We start from the raw sequence: 20,937 nt of genomic DNA, 5'->3' as shown, positions 1-20,937 counted from the left end.
TCCCCCGGGCGGCTCCGATCCCGAAATCCCGACCCGCTGGAAAAGGAAATTCCGGGAATTCTGGGGAGGATTTGAGGATTTTCGGGATTTTGAGGGAATTTTTGGAGGGGATTGGGAGAGTTTTTTGGGAATTTTGAGGGGGTTTTTTGGGAATTCAGGAGATTTTTGGGAATTTTGAGGGATCTCTTTTAAATTCTGGGAGGGATTGGGGGAAAATTCCAGGAATTTGGGGAAGGATTGAGAGAATTTTCGGGAATTTGGGGGGAACTGAGAGTTTTGGAGGAATTTTCGGGAGATTTTTGGGAATTTTGGGGGGATTTGGGGCGGAATTTTGTGGATTTTTGGGAATTTTTGGGGGGCTGAGAACGGGAACTCCTGGCAGGGATGGGAGTCGGGATCATCCCGCTGGGATTTTCGGGAATTTTGGGGGATTTGGAGGCGCCGGGAGGGTCCTGATGGGATCCTCAGGAATGGGGGAGAGGAGATCCCGGAATTCCTGGATTTGAGGGAGAGGAAATCCCAGAATTCCCAGATTTTGGGGGAAGGAGATCCCAGAATTCCCAGATTTTGGGATTTGGGAACCGCTCCCGTTCCAGGCCGGAGCCGCGGGAAGATCTCTGGGAATTTCCCCCATTCCCATTCCCGATCCCAACATTCCCGGTGGGAATTTCCCAAATCCCAGGAAATCGGAGCCATCCCGGGCTCCAGAGCCGCCTCTTCCTCCCACGGATCCCGGAAAATTCCCGGATCCCAATCCTGGATCCCAACCCCAATCCCTGGGATTCCAGAACCGCGGGAATCCAGGCTGGGAACGACCCCTTTCCCTGGGATATTCCCACATTTCCACCGATCCCAGCACGATCCCGGCTCCAGAGGGAACTTACCCCATTTTTTCCCCTTTTTTTCCCCTTTTTTTCCCATTTCTTCCAGTTTTTTTCCCTTTTTTTTCTGTTTTTCCCATTTTTTCCCAGTGTTTTCCATTTTTTCCCATTTTTTTCCAGTCTTTCCCCATTTTTTCCATTCTTTTCCCATTTTTTCCCAGTGTTTTCCATTTTTTCCCATTTTTTCCCAGTTTTTCCCCATTTTTTCCATTCTTTTCCCATTTTTTCCCAGTGTTTTCCATTTTTTCCCATATTTTTTCCCATTTTTTCCCCATTTTCCCGTTTTTTCCCATTTTTCCCTTTTTCCCGTTTTCTTCCAGTTTTCTTCCCATTTTTTTCTGGTTTTTCCCATTTTTTCCCAATTTTTTTTCTTGTTTTTCCCCATTTTTTTCCGTTTTTTCCCACCCCCTCCCTCTCCAGGGATTCTCCCGCCCCCTCCCGGGAATCCATCGCGACTCCAAAGGGAGAAATTCCCGGGAATCCCCGGAGCCCCTCCCCCATCCCCACATTCCCAAAGTTTTCCCAGCAGGGAAGAATTCCAGAGGCGACGGCTGCGGATCCAAGGCTTTGTTGGCTCCCCCACGAATTCCCGGGAATTCCCTCCCGTTCCCGGAGCGTTCCCGGAGCCGGAGTTCGTTTTCCCGGGAATTCCGCGGCTCCGGGATCCTCACATGAAATCGTCGGAGTCGTTCCCGTCCTGCGGGAAAAGCAGGAATGGGCCAGGCGGGATCGGGGGTTCCCGGCAATTCCCGGGATTTGGGAACGCTGGGATGGGATTTCCGGGATGATTCCCGGATCCCGGAGCCCTCTGGGAACGGAGCCAGCCCGGAGCTCCGGGAATTCCCAATCCCATTCCCGTTATTCCCAATCCCAGCCCCATCATTCCCAATCCCATTCCCATTATTCCCAATCCCAGCCCCATCATTCCCATCCCATTCCCGTTATTCCAATCCCAACCCAATTCCAATCATTCCCATTATTTCCAATCCCGTTTATCCCCATTCCATCCCATTCCTGTTATTCCAATCCCAATTCCAATCATTCCTATTATTCCCAATCCCATTTATCCCCGTTCCATCCCATTCCCATTATTCCCAATCCCATTTATCCCCATTCCATCCCATTCCCATTATTCCCAATCCCATTCCCATTATTCCCAATCCCAGCCCCATCATTCCCAATCCCATTCCCATTATTCCAATCCCAACCCAATTCCAATCATTCCCATTATTCCCAATCCCATTTATCCCCATTCCATCCCATTCCCGTTATCCCCAATCCCGTTATTCCCATTCCCATTACCCCTGTTCCTGTCATTCCCAATCCCATTTTTCCCACTATTCCGGTTAATCCCAATATTCCCACGATTCCCAATCCCAGCCCCGTTATTCCCATTATTCTTGATCCCATTTTTCCCACTATTCCCATTCCCAATATTCCCATGATTCCCCATCCCATTCAAATCCCATCATTCCCATTCCCAATCACATTCCCGCTATTCCCATTCCTGTTATCCTCTTCCCAGTATTTTCCTTATTCCCATTCCCATCCCAACATTCCCATTATTCCCGTTATTCCCATCATTCCTGTTATTCCCACTTTTCCCATCCCATTCCTGTTATTCCTTTTCCCATTATCCTCATTATTCCCATTATTCCCAATCCCGTTTTTCCCGTTATTCCTGATCCTGCTATTCCCATTTTTCCCATTATTCCCGCTGTTATTCCCATTATTCCCATCCCATTTTTCCTGTTCTTCCCGCTGTTATTCCCATTGTTGTCATTCCCATTGTTGTTATTCCCATTGTTGTTATTCCCATTGTCATTCCCACCATTTTCCCTGTTGTTATTCCCGTTGTTTTTCCCGGTGCTGTTGTTATTCCCACTGTTCCCGCCATTATTCCTGTTCCCACTCTTATTCCCATTATTCCCACTGCTGTTATTCCTGTTCCCATTGTCCCCATTCCCGTTGTTCCCGCTGTTGTTATTCCTGTTATTCCCATTCCCGTTGTTGTTATTCTCGTTGTTATTCCCGCCATTATTCCTGTTATTCCCATCCCATTTTTCCTGTCATTCCCATTGTTATTGCCATTGTTATTCCCACCATTTTTCCCATTGTTATTCCCATTTTTCCCATTGTTATTCCCAGCATTTTTCCCTTTGTTATTCCCATTTTTCCCATTGTTATTCCCATTGTTCCCATTGTTATTCCCAGCATTTTTCCCATTGTTATTCCCATTTTTCCCATTGTTATTCCCACCGTTTTTCCCATTGTTATTACCACCGTTTTTCCCATTGTTATTCTTTTTCCCATTGTTATTCCCATTGTTCCCATTGTTATTCCCAGCATTTTTCCCATTGTTATTCCCATTTTTCCCATTGTTATTCCCATTGTTCCCATTGTTATTCCCATTGTTATTCCCATTGTTCCTCCCAGCATTTTTCCCATTGTTATTCCCATTGTTCCCATTGTTATTCTTCCCGGTGCTGTTGTTATTCCCCCTGTTCCCACTGTTATTCCCATTGTTGTTATTCCCGCTGTTATTCCCATTATTCCCATTGTTGTTATTCCCATCCCTGTTATTCCCGCTGTTCCTGTTATTTCTGCTGTTGTTATTCCCATTGTTGTTATTCCTGTTGTTACTCCTGGTGTTCCCATTCCCGCTGTTGTTATTCCCACTGTTCCCGTTATTCCTGGTGCTGTTGTTATTCCTGCTGTTCCCATTGTTATTCCCACTGTTGTCATTCCTGTTATTCCCATTGTTATTCCCATTGTTCCCATTCCCATTATTCCCGTTGTTATTCCCGTTCTTCTTATTCCCGTTGTTGTTATTCCCATTCCCGTCATTCCCATTGTTGCTATTCCCATTGTTCTTCCCGTTATTCCCCTTGTTATTCCTGCTGTTGTTATTCCCGTTGTTGTTCCTATTGTTATTCCCACCATTATTCCCGTTGTTCCCGTTATTCCTGCTGTTGTCATTCCCGCTGTCGTTACTCCCATTCCCGTTGTTATTCCCACTGTTCCCGCTATTCCCATTGTTGTTATTCCTGCTGTTCCTGTTATTCCCACTGTTCCCATTGTTATTCCCACTGTTGTTATTCCCGCTGTTATTCCCATTATTCCCACTGTTATTCCCGCTGTTATTCCCATTGTTGTTATTCCCACTGTTGTTATTCCCGCTGTTATTCCCATTATTCCCATTGTTATTCCCACTGTTATTCCCATTGTTGTTATTCCCGCTGTTATTCCCATTATTCCCATTGTTGTTATTCCCACTGTTGTTATTCCTGCTGTTCCCATTATTCCCATTGTTATTCCCGCTGTTATTCCCATTGTTGTTATTCCCACTGTTATTCCCGCTGTTCCCGTTATTCCTGCTTCCCGCTGTTATTCCTGCTGTTCCCATTATTCCCAGTGTTGTTATTCCCGCTGTTATTCCCATTGTTGTTATTCCCACTGTTATTCCCGCTGTTCCTGTTATTCCCGCTTCCCGCCGTTATTCCTGCTGTTCCCATTATTCCCAGTGTTGTTATTTCCGTTGTTATTCCTGTTGTTGTTAATCCCAATTCCCGTTATTCCCACTGTTGTTATTCCTGTAATTCCCGCTGTTCCCATTCCCATTCCGGCTGTTGTCGTTCCGGCTGTTCCCGTTATTCCCACTGTTATTTCCGTTGTTATTCCCGTAATTCCCGCTGTTCCCATTCCCGTTCCGGCTGTTGTCGCTCCGGCTGTACCTGGTTGGAGCTCATGTTCTCCGTTTTCATCAGCGAGGCGTAGCTCCTGCCGGGGGATCCCGCTCAGCTCCCGCCCGCAATTCCCGGGAATTCCCGCCGGGAACGCCGAGCCCCGCCCACAATTCCCAAAGATTCGTCCCGCTGGAATTCTCCCCGGGGCTGGAGTGGCCCCTCACCCACCCCCCCCCACCTGGGATATCCCGGAATTCCCGTCCCGGGGTTCGCTCCGGGATCTCCCAGCTGGGAAATCGGGAATGGGATCCCTGGGAATGCTGGGATCCCTGGGAATGCTGGGATCCCTGGGAATGCTGGGAATGGGATCCCTGGGAATGCTGGGATTGGGATCCCTGGGAATGCAGGAATTGGGATCCCTGGGAATGCTGGGATTGGGATCCCTGGGAATGCTGGGAATGGGATCCCTGGGAATGCTGGGAATGGGATCCCTGGGAATGCTGGGATCCCTGGGAATGCGGGAATTGGGATCCCTGGGAATGCTGGGATCCCTGGGAATGCTGGAAATGGGACCCCTGGGAATGCTGGGATCCCTGGGAATGCTGGGAATGGGATCCCTGGGAATGCTGGGATTGGGATCCCTGGGAATGCTGGGAATGGGATCCCTGGGAATGCTGGGATTGGGATCCCTGGGAATGCAGGAATTGGGATCCCTGGGAATGCTGGGAATGGGATCTCTGGGAATGCTGGGATTGGGATCTCTGGGAATGCTGGGAATGGGATCTCTGGGAATGCTGGGATTGGCATCTCTGGGAATGCTGGGAATGGGATCCCTGGGAATGCTGGGATCCCTGGGAATGCTGGGAATGGGATCCCTGGGAATGCTGGGATCCCTGGGAATGCGGGAATTGGGATCCCTGGGAATGCTGGGATCCCTGGGAATGCTGGGATTGGCATCTCTGGGAATGCTGGGAATGGGATCCCTGGGAATGCTGGGATTGGGATCTCTGGGAAATCCAGGAATTTGGATCCCGATCTCTGGAAAATCCTAGATTTTGGGATCCCTGGGAATGCAGGAATTGGGATCCCTGGGAAATTGGGAATTGAGATCTCAATCCCTGGAAAATCCTGGATTTGGGATCCCTGGGAATGCTGGGATTTGGGACCTCCAGGAAATCGGGAATTGGGACCTGGATCCCTGGAAAATTCCAGATTTTGGGATCCAAATCCCTGGGAAATCCTGGATTTTGGGATCCTTGGAAAATCCCGGATTTGGGATCCCTGGGAAATCAGGAATTGGAATCCCTGGGAATGCCAGATTTGGGATCTCAGGAAAATCGGGAATTTGGAATTCTATGCCTGGAAAATCCTGGATTTTGGATCCAAATCCCTGGAAAATCCGGGAATTGGAATCCCTGGGAATGCTGGATTTGGGATCTCTGGGAAATCAGGCATTGGGATCTCAATCCCTGCAAAATCCCAAATTTTGGGATCTAAATCCCTGAAAAATCCTGGATTTGGGATCTCCAGAAATTCCGGGAATGGGGATCTCAATCCCCAGGATATCCTGGATTTTGGATACCACAGAAATTCCGGATCTGGGATCCCAATCCCAGATTTCCCTGGATCCCGCTTTTCCGGGCCTGGAGCTGGGGGAGGCTCCCGAGGGAATCCCGGGAATGCCGACCCCCCCCGGGATGAATTCCCAGCCCAGATCCCGGGAATCAGCGGCAATCCCGGAATTCCAGCGGGAGCTCCAGGGTCAATTCCAGAGGAACTCCAAAGGGAATTCCAGGGGGAATTCCAAAGGGAATCCTGGAAGCATTTTCAGAACAATCCCAAAGGGAATTCCAGAGAAAATTCCAGGCTCTCTCCCCTGACATTCCCAGCCCCCATTCCCTGGGATTCCCTTGGGAAAACCTCCGGGAGCCTCCATCCATCCCGCCATTCCCGGAATTCCCGGAATTCCCACCTGATCTCGTCCATTTCCCATCCCCAGTGCAGCTCCTGCACCTGCTGCTGCCACCATTCCCAACATCCCTGGATTTCATTCCGAGAATTCCTGGATTTCATTCCCAGATTTCATTCCCAGAATTCATTCCCAGCGTTCCCGGAATTCATTCCCAGATTCCATTCCCAGGTTCCATTCCTGTGTTTCATTCCTGGGTCCCATTCCTGGCTTCCATTCCCGGATCCCGTTCCCAGAATTCCCATGTTTCATTCCCGGGTTCCATTCCTGCATTCCATTCCCAGATTCCGTTCCTAGGTTTTGTTCCCAGGTTCCACTCCCAGAATTCCCGGCTTCCATTCCTGGATCCCATTCCCGGAATTTCTGTGTTTCATTCCTGGGTTCCACACCCAGAATTCCCGGCTTCCATTCCCGGATTCCATTCCAGGAATTCACTCCCAGGTTCCATTCCCGTGTTCCTTTCCCGGGTTCCATTCCCAGAATTCCCAGAATTCCCAGAATTCCCGTGTTCCATTCCCAGGTTTCATTCCCAGAATTCATTCTTGGGTTCCATTCCCAGGTTCTATTCCTGGGTTCCATTCCCAGAATTCCCGTAATTCCCATGTTTCATTCCTGGATTCCAGGAATTCCCAGTGTTCCATTCCCAGAATTCCCAGAATTCCTGTGTTCCATTCCCGGGATTCCTGGAATTCCCAGGTTCCATTCCCAGAATTCCCAGAATTCCTGTGTTCCATTCCCGAAATTCCGGTAATTCCCAGTGTTCCAATCCCAGAATTCCTGTGTTCCATTCCCGTAATTCCCAGAACTCCCACGTTCCATTCCCAGAGTTTTCCCGTGTTCCATTCCCATAATTCCAGTCTTCCATTCCCAGTGTTCCCGGAATTCCCGGTGTTCCATTCCTGGGTTCCATTCCCAGAATTCCCAGAATTCCCAGAATTCCCCATGTTCCATTCCTGGGTTTCATTCCCAGAATTCCATTCCTGGAACTCACTGATGGGTTCCATTCCCGGATCCCATTCCCAGAATTCCCATGTTCCATTCCCGTAATTCCCAGAATTCCCACGCTTCATTCGCGGATTCCCAGAGTTCCCAGTGTTCCGGTTCCTGGCTTCCATTCCCAGAATTCCCGGAGTTCCCGCGTTCCGTTCCGGCTGTTCCCACCTGAGCTCGTCCATCTCCCGTTTCCGGCGCTGTTCCTCGCGCTGTTCCCGCCGCAGCTCCTGCAGCTGCTGCCGGCGCCGCCCGCGCTCCTCCCGATCCCGACATTCCCGCTCGGCCGCCAGGTCCGGGAATCGCTCCACGCGCGTCCGCTCCAGGCGCCGCAGCTGCTCCGATGGCCGCCGCTCCACCGTCACCGAGCGCACCTGGAACAACACCGGGAACAACACCGGGAATTACAGCCGGAGTCGCGGTGTGCTGATCCACCGTCACCGAGCGCACCTGGAATTACAACAATGGGAACAACACCAGGAATTACAGCCGGAGTCGCGGTGTGCTGATCCACCGTCACCGAGCGCACCTGGAATTACAACACCGGGAAAAACACCCGGAAAAACACCGGGAATTACAGCCGGAATCATGGCCACCGCTCCACCGTCACCGAGTGCACCTGGAATTACAACAATGGGAACAACACCGGGAATTACAGCCGGAGTCGCGGTGTGTTGACCCACCGTCACCGAGCGCACCTGGAATTACAACACCGGGAAAAACACCGGGAATTACAGCCGGAATCATGGCCACCGCTCCACCATCACCGAGCGCACCTGCAAAACCGGGAATAACACCTGGAAAAACACTGGGAATTACAGCCGGACTCACGGCCTGCCACTCCACTGTCACCGAGCGCACCTGGAATTACAACAATGGGAAAAACACCGGGAATTACAGCCGGAGTCGCGGTGTGCCGATCCACCGTCACCGAGTGCACCTGGAAAACCAGGAATAACACCCGGAAAAATGGGAATGAGAGCGGGAATCACAGCCTGCCGCTCCACCCTCAGCGAGCGCACCTGGAACAACACCCGGAAAAACATTGGGAATTACAGCCGGAATTACGGTGTGCCGATCCACCGTCACTGAGCGCACCTGGAATTACAACAGCTGGAAAAACACCGGGAATTACAGCCGGAATCACGGTGTGCTGATCCACCATCACCGAGCACACCTGGAATTACAATGGGAAAAACACCAGGAATTACAGCCGGAATCACGGTGTGCTGATCCACTGTCACTGAGCACACCTGGGAATGGGAACACCTGGAAAAACAATGGGAATTACACCAGGAATCACAGCCTGCCGCTCCACCGTCACCGAACGCACCTGGAATTAAAACAGCGGGAATGACAGTCGGGAAAAACGGGAATTACAGCGGGAACTGCGACTGTTCTGATCCAGCAGCAGCGAGCGCACCGGGAAAAACACCGGGAATGACAGCAGGAATGGGACTGGGAATCTCGGTGTGCTGATCCACCGTCAGCCAGCACACCTGGAAAAATGGGAATAACAGCAGGAATGCCGGGAATTAGAGCGGGAATCAGGGAGGGAGTCAGAGGTGTTGTGCACCTGGAATTCCAGGGAAAAACAGGGAAAATGGATAAAAAACGGGAATGGGGCCGGGAATTGGGGGTGCTGTGACCGGCTGTGCGCTGCTGGAATTCCAGGGAAAACCGGGAAAAACGGGAATAACGTCCTTCCCAGCAGGCATTTCCTCGATATTCCCGCTATTCCCGTTATTCCCGATCCCTTCGTTCCCGTTATTCCCGCTATTTCCAATCCCGTTATTCCCATTTTTCCTGATGTTCCCGGGAATGAGGGCGGGATTTGGGGCTGCTCCGATCCGCCGGCAGCGACGGCTCCCGGCAAAACGGGAATTCCCAAAAAAACCCTTGGGAATCGGGGTTCCCAATCCCAAACAAATCCCGATTCCCGGATTCCCAATCACCATTCCTGAGGTCCCCGGGGTCATTCCCGGGGTCATTCCCATTGTTATTCCTGTTGTTATTCCTGGGGTTGGTCATTTCCATTGTTATTCCCAGGGTCATTCCCGTTGTTATTCCTGTTCCCATTCCCGTTGTTCCCAGATTCCCGCTGTTGTTCCCGCTGTTGTCATTCCCGCTGTTGTTCCCAGGTTCCCGCTGCTGTCATTCCCGTGGTTGTTCCCGCTGTTCCCGCGGTTGTTTCCCAGATTCCCGTGGTTGTTCCCACTGTTGTCATTCCCGTTGTTCTTTCCCAGATTCCCGCGGTTGTTTCCCAGATTCCTGTGGTTGTTCCCGCGGTTGTTCCCCAGATTCCTGTGGTTGTTTCCCAGATTCCCGCTGTTGTTCCCACTGTTGTCATTCCCGCTGTTGTTCCCAGATTCCTGCTGTTGTTCCCACTGTTGTCATTCCCGCTGTTCTTTCCCACATTCCTACAGCTGTTTCCCAGATTCCTGTGGTTGTTTCCCAGATTCCCACGGTTGTTTCCCAGATTCCCACGGTTGTTTCCCAGATTCCCGCAGTTGTTCCCACTGTTCCCGCTGTTGTTTCCCAGATTCCCGTGATTGTTTCCCAGATTCCTGTGGTTGTTTCCCAGATTCCCGCTGTTGTTTCCCAGATTCCCGCTGTTGTTCCCACTGTTGTTATTCCCGCGGTTGTTTCCCAGATTCCCGCGGCTGTTCCCGTCACTCACGTCCTTGTGCCGGTGGAATCCGATCTGCCCCACGTCCATGTCCGGAGTTTTCCGCAGGTTGCTCCAGGGGGTGTAAACAACCGACACCGAGCTCAGCTTGCAGCCTGGGAACAGCGGGAACGACAGCGGGAACGGGGACAGCGGGAATGGGAACAGCGGGAACGGGGACAGCGGGAACGGGAACAGCGGGAATGGGAACAGCGGGAATGGGAACAGTGGGAATGGGAACAGTGGGAATGACAACACCGGGAATGGGAACAGGAATAACGGGAATGGGGACAGCAGGAATGGGAACAGCGGGAATGGGAATAACAATGGGAATGACAATGGGAATGACAATGGGAACGACAATGGGAATGACAATGGGAATAACAATGGGAATGACAATGGGAATGACAATGGGAATGACAATGGGAATAACAATGGGAATAACAATGGGAATAACAATGGGAATGACAATGGGAATAACAATGGGAATGACGATGGGAATGACGATGGGAATGACAACAGGAACAACAACAGCGGGAATAACAATGGGAACAGCGTGAATGACGGGAATGACAAGGGGAATCATGGGAATAACAACAGCGGGAATGGGAACAGCGGGAATGGGAACAGGAATAACGGGAATGGGAACAGCGGGAATGACAACAGCAGGAATGGGAGTAACAATGGGAATAACAATGGGAATGACGTTGGGAATGACGACGGGAATGACGATGGGAATGACAACAGCGGGAATAACAATGGGAATAACAATGGGAATAACAACGGGAATAACAATGGGAATAACAATGGGAATAACAATGGGAATGACGATGGGAATGACAATGGGAATGACAATGGGAATGACAACAGGAACAACAACAGCGGGAATAACAATGGGAACAGCGTGAATGACGGGAATGACAAGGGGAATCGTGGGAATAACAACAGCGGGAATGGGAATAACAACGGAAACAACAATGGGAATGACAACGGGAACAACAACAGCAGGAATAACAACAGCATCGGGAATGACAACAGGATAACAACAGCGGGAATGAGAACAGTGGGAATGGGAATAACAATGGGAATAACAATGGGAATGACAACAGTGGGAATGACAACGGGAACAACGGGAACAGCGGGAATACAGGAACGGGAATGGGAATAACACCGGCACGGTTGTTGTGGAATAACAGCGGGAATAATGGGAATAACAATGGGAATAACAACGGGAATGGGAATAACAACAGCGGGAACGACAACAGCAAGGGGAACAACGGGAATAACGGGAATAACGGGAATAACAAGGGAACAGCGGGAATGAACAGCCAGGAAAACAGGAGGAAACAGCCAGGAAAGAGCGGGAAAAACAACCGGAAAAATCAGCGGGAAAAATGGGGAAAAACAGTGGGAGAAATGAAGGAAAAATAGGGGAAAAATGGGAAAAGAGGTGAGGGGGAAGAGCGGGAAAAATGGGAAAAATAGAGGGAAAAATGTGGAAAAAAGAGGGAAAAATGGGAAAAAAGAGGGAAAAATGGGAAAAAGAGGGAAAAATGTGAAAAAAAGAGGGAAAAATGGAAAAAAAGAGGAAAAATGGGAAAAAAGAGGGAAAAATGGGAAAAAAGAGGGAAAAATGTGGAAAAAAGTGGGAAAATGTGGGGGAAAAAATAGGGAAAAATGGGAAAAAAAATGGGAGAATGGGAAAAAAGAGGAAAAATGGGAAAAAAAGAGGGAAAAATGGGAAAAAAGAGGGAAAAATGGGAAAAAAAGAGGGAAAAATGGGAAAAAAAGAGGGAAAAATGGGAAAAAAAGAGGGAAAATGTGGGGGAAAAAAAGAGGGAAAAATGTGGAAAAAAGAGGGAAAAATGTGGAAAGAAGAGGGAAAAATGGGAAAAAAGAGGGAAAAATGGGAAAAAAGAGGGGAAAATGGGAAAAAGAGGGAAAAATGTGAAAAAAAGAGGGAAAAATGGGAAAAAAAGAGGGAAAAATGTGGAAAAAAAGAGGGAAAAATGGAAAAAAAGAGGAAAAATGTGAAAAAAGAGGGAAAAATGGGAAAAAAGAGGGAAAAATGGGAAAAAAGAGGGAAAAATGTGGAAAAAAGTGGGAAAATGTGGGGGAAAAAATAGGAAAAAATGGGAGAAGAATGGGAAAGGCGGGAAAAATGGGAGAAAGGAGAAAAATAGGAAAAAATTGGGAAAAAGGCAAATAAAAGGCGGGAAATGGGAAAAGAGCAGGAAAAACGAAGGAGAATTGGGAAGAAAGTGGGAAAAATGGGAAAAATTGTGAGGAAAAATGGGAAAAAAAGAGGGAAAAATGGGAAAAAAAGAGGGAAAAATGGGGAAAAAAAGAGGGGAAAATGGAAAAAAAGAGGAAAAATGGGAAAAAAGAGGGAAAAACGGGAAAAAAGAGGGAAAAATGTGGAAAAAAGTGGGAAAATGTGGGGGAAAAAATAGGGAAAAATGGGAAAAAAAAAGGGAGAATGGGAAAGGCGGGAAAAATGGGAGAAAGGGGAAAAATGGGGAAAAAATCGGGAAAAAGAGGGAAATAAAAGGCGGGAAATGGGAAAAGAGCAGGAAAAACAGGAAAAACGGAGGAGAATTGGGAAAAAAGTGGGAAAAATGGGAAAAATTGTGAGGAAAAATGGGAAAAAAAGGGAAAAATGGGAAAAAAGAGGGAAAAATGTGAAAAAAAGAGGGAAAATGGGAAAAAAGAGGGAAAAATGTGAAAAAAAGAGGGAAAAATGGGAAAAAAGAGGGAAAAATGGGAAAAAAGAGGGAAAAATGGGAAAAAAGAGGGAAAAATGGGAAAAAAGAGGGAAAAATGGGAAAAAAGAGGGAAAAATGGGAAAAAATAGGGAAAAATGGGAAAAAAAATGGGAGAATGGGAAAAAAGAGGGAAAAATGGAAAAAAAGTGGGAAAAATGGGAAAAAAGAGGGGAAAATGGGAAAAAAGAGGGAAAAATGGGAAAAAGAGGGAAAAATGTTGAAAAAAGAGGGAAAAATGGGAAAAAAGAGGGAAAAATGTGAAAAAAGTGGGAAAATGTGGGGGAAAAAATAGGGAAAAATGGGAAAAAAAATGGGAGAAGAATGGGACAGGCGGGAAAAATGGGAGAAAGGGGAAAAATGGGGAAAAAATCGGGAAAAAGAGGGAAATAAAAGGCGGGAAATGGGAAAAGAGCAGGAAAAACAGGAAAAAAGGAGAATTGGGAAAAAAGTGGGAAAAATGGGAAAAATTGTGAGGAAAAATGGGAAAAAAAGAGGGAAAAATGTGAAAAAAAGAGGGAAAAATGGGATAAAAAGAGGGAAAAATGGGAAAAAAGAGGGAAAAATGGGAAAAAAAAGTGGGAAAAATTTCCCGGGATTCAGGGCAGATTTTGACCCTTTCCCGAGGTTTTTCCCGAGGGTTTTCCCGGTGTTTTTCCGGGATTCTGGGATACCTTGGATGCTGTTGGCCTTCACCAGGTGGGCGCAGTCGCTCAGAACTTCCTTGGGAATGTCATCCATGGTCTGGCCCTGGCACGGAATTCCCAAATTCCCTGAGATCCCGGATCGCCCGGCCCGCAATTCCCAAGAGACTTCCCGGCTTTTCCCAGGGTTTCCCAGAGAATATCCCAATTTTCCCGAGATTTCCCAAGGAATATCCCACTTTTCCCAAGGTTTTTCCTGATTTTCACGAGGTTTCCCAGGGAAAATCCCAATTTTTCCAGAGTTTCCCCAGCGATATCCCATTTTTCCCAAGATTTCCCAAGGGATATTCCCACTCTTCCCAAAGCTTTTCCCATTTTTCCTGAGGTTTCCCAGGGAACAGCCCGGCTTTTCCAAAGGTTTTCCCCAAATCTTCTGAAGTTTCCTGAGGTTTTTCCCGCTTATTCCTGAGCTTTTCCCCACTTTTCCTGAGGTTTTTCCTGTTTTCCCAAGGATTTTCCCACTTTTCCCAAGGATTTTCCCATTTTTTCCGGGGTTTTTCACACTTTTCCTGCGGTTTTTCCCGCTTTTCCCAGGGTCTTTTCCCGAGCTTTTTTCTGCTTTTCCCAAGGTTTTTCCTGTTTTTTCCCAGGGTTTCTCCTGCTTTTCCTGGGGGTTTTTTCCCGCTTTTCCCAAGGTTTTTCCCACTTTTCCAGGGATTTTTCCTTCTTTTCCCGGGGTTTTTCCTGCAATTTCCCAAGGTTTTCCCACTTTTCCGGGTTTTTCCCGGGACTCACCTTGTGCAGGCGCAGGTAGACGTGAGCTGAGGAGAGCTTGTCCACGTGGAACCTGCAGAATGCCGGGAATTCCAGAGAATTCCGGGGAATCCCAGGGAATTCCGGGGGATTCCGGGGGATTCCGGGGGATTCCCACTCCCCCCCAGCCCGGCCCCGAATTCCAGATTCCCAAAGCCATTCCCAGGGATTTCCTGGGAATCGCCAATCCCGGGCTGGGGGATGGGAGGAGAATTCCTGGGAATGTGGAAGGGAAAAATGGGAAAAAATGGGGAAAAAAAGGGGAAAAAATGGGGGAAAAATAGGAATAAAAATGGGGAAAAAATGGGGAAAAATGGGAAAAAAATGGGGAAAAAATGGGGAAAAAATGGGGGAAAATGGGGGAAAAAATGGGGAAAAAATGGGGAAAAAATGGGGAAAAAATGGGGAAAAATGGGGGAAAAATGGGAATAAAAATGGGGAAAATGGGGAAAAATGTGGGAAAAATGTGGAAAAATGGGGAAAAAAATGGGGGAAAAAATGGAGAAAAATGGGGGAAAAAATGGGGAAAAAATGGGAAAAAAATGGGGAAAAAAGGAAAAATGGGAAAAAATGGGAAAAATGGGGAAAAAATGGGGAAAAATGGGAATAAAAATGGGGACAAGCTGGGGGAAAATTGGGAAAATGGGGGAAAAATAAGAAAAAAATAAGGAAAAAATGGGAAAAATTGGAAAAAATAGGGAAAAAATGAAAAATTGAAAAAAATGGGAAAAAATAGGAAAAAATGAGAAAAAAAGGAAAAATGAGGAAAAAATGGGGGAAAAAATGAGGAAAAAAATGGGAAAAAATGGGAATAAAAATTGGGAAAAATGAGGAAAAAAGGGAAAACTGAAAAAATGGGGAAAATGGGAATAAAAATGGGGGAAAAATGGGGAAGAATGGGGGAAAATTGGAGAAAAATGGGGAAAAAAATGGGAAAAAATGAGGAAAAAAGGGAAAAAATGGGAAAAAATAAGGAAAAAATGGGGAAAATGGGGAAAAAATAGGAATAAAAATGGGGAAAAATGGGGAAAAATTGGGAAAAAATGGGGGAAAAGGAGAAAAAATAAGGAAAAAATGGGAAAAATTGGAAAATATAGAAAAAAGAAAAATGGGAAAAAAGTGGGGAAAAAATAAGGAAAAATGGGAAAAATTGGGAAAAATGAGGAAAAAGTAAGGAAAGTGGGAAAGAAAATGGGGGAAAAAGGGAAAAATGCAGGAAAAGGAAAAAAAATGAAAAATGCGGAAAAAAGTGGGGAAAGTGGGAAAAATGTGGGAATAAAGCAGGAAAAATGGGAAAATTGGGAAAAAAGGGGGAAAACAGGAGAAAAAATGGAGGAAATGGGAAAAAATGTGGGAAAAAATGGGGGGAAAATGGGGAAAAAAGGAAAAATGAGGAAAAAATGGGGGAAATGAGGAAAAATATAAGAAAAAGGGGGAAAAAAGCGGGAAAATGTGGGGAAAAGGGGAGAAATTTGGAAAAGTGGGGGAAAGTGAGGAAAAAATGGAAAAAAATGGGGAAAAATGGGGAAAAAAGGGGGAAAAATGAGAAGAAGGTGGGGGAAGGGAAGGGCCCAGGGATGGGATTTGGGATTGGATTTGGGATTGGATTTGGGATTCAGGGTGGGGTTGGGGATTGGATTTGGGACTGGATTTGGGATTTGGAATTGGATTTGGGATTTGGGATGAGATTAGGGATGGGGTTGGGGACTGGGGATTGGATTTGGGATTGGATTTGGGATTTGGGACTGGGGATTTGGGATTCAGGATGGGGTTGGGGATGGATTTGGGATTTGGGATGGGGTTGGGGACTGGGGATTGGATTTGGGACTGGATTTGGGATTTGGGATGGGATTAGGGATAGGATTGGGGGTGGGATTGGGGATGGGATTAGGGATGGGATTTAGGATTTGAAATGGGATTTGGTATTTGGGACTGGGGATTTGGGATTCAGGATGGGGTTGGGGATGGGATTGGGGATCTGGGATTGGATTTGGGATTGGATTTGGGATTTGAGATTTGAAATGGGATTTGGGACTGGGGATGGGATTTGGGATTCAGGATGGGAATTGGGATTGGATTTGGGATTGGATTTGGGATTGGATTTGGGATTGGATTTGGGATTTGGGATTGGATTTGGGATGGGATTTGGGATGGGATTTGAAATGGGATTTGGTATTTGGGATGGGATTCGGGATTTGGGATGGGGGACTGAATTTGGGACTGGGGATGGGATTTGGGATCTGGGATTGGATTTGGGATCTGGGATTGGATTTGGGACTGGATTTACGATTTGGGATGGGATTTGGGATTGGGATTTGGGATTGGGATTTGGGATTGGGATTTGGGATGGGATTTGGGATCTGGGATTGGATTTGGGATGGGATTTGGGATTCAGGATGGGGTTGGGGACTGGATTTGGGATTGGATTTGGGATCTGGGATTGGATTTGGGATTGGATTTGGGATTGGATTTGGGATTTGGGATTGGATTTGGGATTCAGGATGGGATTTGGGAAGAGATGAGCTCGGGAATTCCCGGCTCCAGCCCAAAGCCGCTCCCAAATTCCGGAATCCTCGGGGGCGGGAAGGGGGTGAGGGGGAAGGGGATGGGAGGATCCCACATTCCCAAATTCCCGTGTTTCCCGGGAATCTCGGGATCCCAGCACGCACCAGACATCCTCGGGCCAGCCGTACTTGATCAGGTCCTCGTCTGCGGAACGGCAGCGCCGTCGGCAACGCCCCGAATTCCCAAAATTCCCAAATTCCCAGAGCCCAAAATTCCCAAATCCCAGAGTTCCCAAATCCCAGAGTTCCTAAATCCCAACATTCCCAAATTCCCAATTCCCAAATCCCAGAGTTCCCAAAATTCCCAATCCCCAAATTCCCAAATCCCCAATCCCGGCTTTCCCAGCCCCAAATCCTGGGATTTTCATCTCCAATTCCCAAATCCGGGGATTCCAAGACCCAATTCCCACCCCCAACCCCAAATCCCGGGATTCCCATCCCCAAATCCTGGGAATTCTTGCCCCAAATCCCAGGATTTCCAACCCAACCCCAAATCCCAGAATTCCCATCCCAATTCCCACCTCCTGTCCCCAAATCCCTGGAATTCCAGCTCTAAATCCCGGAATTCCCAACCCCAAATCCCAGAATTCCCACCCCAAACCCAAATCCCGGGAATTCCTGACCCAAATCCCAAATCCCGGGAATTCCATCCCAAATTTCCACCCCAACCCCAAATCCTGGGAATTCCCAAATCCCAGAATTCCCAGTCAGATCCAATCCCTGGGCACCGCTCTGGAAAGAGCCGGAAAAGATTCCCAAAATTCCCCAAAGGGGCCGGAAATCCGGGAATTCTGCCCGGGAAAAGGGAATTTTTCCCTCCCCTAAACCCGGGAACATCCAAAGAAATCCCAAAAAACCACGGGAAGGGGGGTGGGGAGGGAAATGTGGGGTATTCCCAAGGAAATCCTGGAATTCCCGGCCCCCGAAATTCCCAGAATTCCCAAAATTCCCGGAATTCCCGGCACTCACTCTCGTACTTGTCCTTGCCCATGTAGATGGTGTAGGCGGCGGGAGCGGCTGGAAAACCGGGAATGCCGGGGTCAGAATCCATGGAATTCCTGGAATTCCCGGGAAATTCCCGCTTTTCCCTCCTGGGAGGGACGAAGGAATTTTTTTTCCCGGGTTTTTTTTGGGGGGAGGGGTTTTCAACATTCCCAGCTGGAATTCCCGAAATTCCCAAAAAAACCTCCGAGCTTTTCCCGATCCGCGGCGCGAATCCCGGGAATCCGGCAGAGGAAAATCCCGAAAATTCTTGGTGGGAAAATGGGAATTGGCGGGAATTTCAAACATTCCTGGATGGGGAGGGAAAATCCGGGAAAAATTGGGAAAAATCTTGGAAAAATCTGGGAAAAACCTGGGAATAATCTGGGAAAAATTCAGGGAAAATTCGTGGAAAATCCGGGAAAAATCTGGGAAAAATCCAGGAAAATCTGGGAAAATTCTGGGAAAATCAGGGAAAATCGGGGAAAATTCTGCGAATAATCCAGGAAAAATCCAGGAAAAATCTGGGAAAAATTGGGAAAAATCCAGGAAAAATCGGGGAAAACCGGGGAAAATCTGGGAAAAATCCGGGGAAATTATGGGAATAATCCAGGAAAAATCTGGGAAAAATCCGGGAATAATCCAGGAAAAATCTGGGAAAATCCGTGAATAATCGGGGAAAATCCGGGAAAAATTCAGGGAAAATCTGGGAAAAATCCAGGAAAAATCTGGGAAAATTCTGGGAAAAAACTGGGAAAAATCCGGGAAAAATCTGCGGAAAATCGGGGAAAAATCTGGGAAAAATCCAGGAAATTTCAGGAAAAATCGGGGAAAAATCCAGGAAAAACTGGGGAAAAACTGGGGAAATTCCAGGAAAAATCCGGGAAAAATTGATGAAATTCCGGGAAAAATTCGGGTAAAATATGTGAAAATCCGGGAAAAAAACCCTGGAAAAGCTGAACTCAGAATGGGAAGGGAAATTCCCAAGTTTTTAGGGAGTTATTCCCGGTTTTTCCGCTCCCGGCGATTCCAGGGAATTCCCGCAGCGCCCCCCTCTGGAAAAGGAAAATTACCGTCGGGAATTCCCAGGGTTTGGTTTCTCCGGGATCCACGGGAATTCTCCTCCCTCGGGAATTCCGACTCCGCCGATTAAAGGGGAGGAAAATAAAAAAAAAAAAAAAATTCCCGAGGGGAAAAAAAAATCCAGGAAAAGGAGAAATCCCGGGAATTTGGGCTATTCCAAGGGCTGGGAGACTTTTCCAGAGGCTCTCCCGGGACAGCGGGAATTCGGGGAAAGGGAAGGGACGGAACCTTGGGAAGGAATTCCCAGAGAATTTCAGGGATCGGGGAATTCCCGAGTTTTCCCCTCAGGATCCGCTCCCGGCTCCAGGGAATCCCGCGGCGCTCTCACCGTTGGAGGTGAAGTAAAACACCATAACTGCGGTGGGGTGTGCGCTGTGCTGATCTCGATTATCCCGATTATCCCGTTTTTCCCGCTTTTTTCCCGCTTTTTTCCCGTTTTTTTCCCGTTTTTCCCGCTGTTCCCGGGCCCGTCCCGGGGCTTCGCCGCCTCCTCAGGCCTGGCCCGGCACCGCGCACGCGCGGGGCGCTGCGTGATGACGTCAGGGAACAACACGCACGCGCGGAGCGGAGGGAGCGCAACTGTTGGAGGGAACTGCGCATGCGTGGCGCCGCCATGATGTACGGCAATTAAAACTGCGTATGTGAGGGCCGCCATGATGTACGGCAAACAGAACTGCGCATGCGCAGGGCGGCTATGTTGTACGGCAAAAGGAATTGAGCCAGTATGGGCCGCCATGATGCCGTACGGAACGCGTAACTGCGCATGCGCGCGACTGCCATGTACGGCAGCGGGAGCTGCGCATGCGCAGTGCGGCGGGGATTTGTCCCGCTTTTCCCTTTTACTCCGTTTTTTCCTTCCAGGCGTAATAAATAAATCAATCCAATTTCATCAACAACAATTTTTATTGCTAAACCTGCAAAAATAAATTTGGGGACAGCTACAATTAAAGGCAACGCCGGCTTGGGATCGGTGCTGGGTGAACCCTGACCCGGTCTCTGCCTCAGTTTCCAAACCTCGATTCCCTTAAGTTTATAAACTTTTTATTGAAATACCGAGTTTTATACACTCGTTTCGGCCTGAGGCCGTGCAGTCTCAGGTTTTTTTTCTCTGTGATTTGTTGTTCCATATTCAGAATTTAGCTGTTGAGCTGCTTGATGGAGTTTCTGGGAAGGAGATCAGGTCTGAGGGGATTTTTCGGGAAGCAGCCTTTGAGATGTAGAATTTTTCTGAGATTTCTCCAGAAGTGGATGGAGTCCGAGTGGTTTATTTTCCTTTCGGGAGGCTGACATTGACATTCACGGTTAAACGAATCGTTAATGGCTCGTCTCACCTGAGAGGATTCGCCTCTCTCCTGGCACCTCCTTTGTCATTTTGTGACCAGTTCTGAGCTCTCTGTCCTGTGGCGATCTTCTGGTTAATCAAGTTTTATGCCTTGTACTCGAGTTATCTGTGCATTATACACGCGAATTATATAAAAAATACACTTATTACAACTGTCTCCTCTTTTCCTTTCCCTTTTCCTCTCTCCCCTTCCCCTTTTCCTTGTTTTTTCTTTCTTTTCTCTTTCCCCTTTCCTCCTTTTTCGGCCCCTTTCATTTCAACCCTTTTCCTTCTTTTTCCGTTTCCCTCTCCTCTTTCTTTTTATCTTCCCTTCCCTCATCCCCCATTTCTGTCTCTTTCCCTCTTTTCCCATCCCCGCCTCGCTTCTCTTTCCTTTCCCCGCCCGGATCCCCGGCAGTGCCCAAGGCCAGGCTAGACGGGGATAGTGGAAGGGATCACAGCCCACTGCAGCGTGCCGATGCCTTAATTAACATCAAAATCCTTAATTAGCGCCTCATTAACCGCCCGTTAACTCTCAGCTCCTCCAATTCCCACCTTTCCCCTCAGAATCTCCC

The 20,937-nt window shown here is 48.0% G+C and overlaps 1 protein-coding gene across 5 annotated transcripts; it reads right to left on the bottom strand.

Moving 5' to 3' along the window:
* Positions 1–1,433: 1,433 nt before the first annotated feature.
* On the bottom strand, positions 1,434–19,589 carry CCDC25 (coiled-coil domain containing 25). Of its 5 annotated transcripts, none has more exons than XR_015282625.1 (9): positions 19,370–19,556; positions 17,947–18,068; positions 17,083–17,122; positions 14,396–14,447; positions 13,631–13,706; positions 10,207–10,310; positions 7,698–8,055; positions 4,616–4,661; positions 1,434–1,578 (listed from the first exon to the last, which is right to left on the bottom strand). XR_015282625.1 is itself a non-coding variant. In XM_086875364.1 (9 exons), exons 1-9 carry the CDS (start codon positions 19,392–19,394, stop codon positions 1,549–1,551), a joined length of 624 nt encoding a protein of 207 aa, XP_086731490.1. In that variant the 5' UTR covers positions 19,395–19,589; the 3' UTR covers positions 1,434–1,548. The 5 variants fall into 5 exon arrangements, 3 of the variants coding, with proteins under 3 accessions (XP_086731490.1, XP_086731489.1, XP_086731491.1); XR_015282626.1 differs by having other exon boundaries at positions 17,947–17,994; XM_086875364.1 differs by having other exon boundaries at positions 7,698–7,900; positions 17,947–17,994; positions 19,370–19,589.
* Between the last annotated feature and the right edge of the window lie 1,348 nt (positions 19,590–20,937).

Source organism: Cyanistes caeruleus, chromosome 2 (assembly GCF_971803275.1).
Source record: "Cyanistes caeruleus chromosome 2, bCyaCae1.hap1.1, whole genome shotgun sequence".
NCBI classification, from domain to species: Eukaryota; Metazoa; Chordata; class Aves; order Passeriformes; family Paridae; genus Cyanistes; species Cyanistes caeruleus.
Note: the sequence above shows the minus strand (reverse complement) of the source record. Positions and strands in the feature narration are given on the sequence as shown.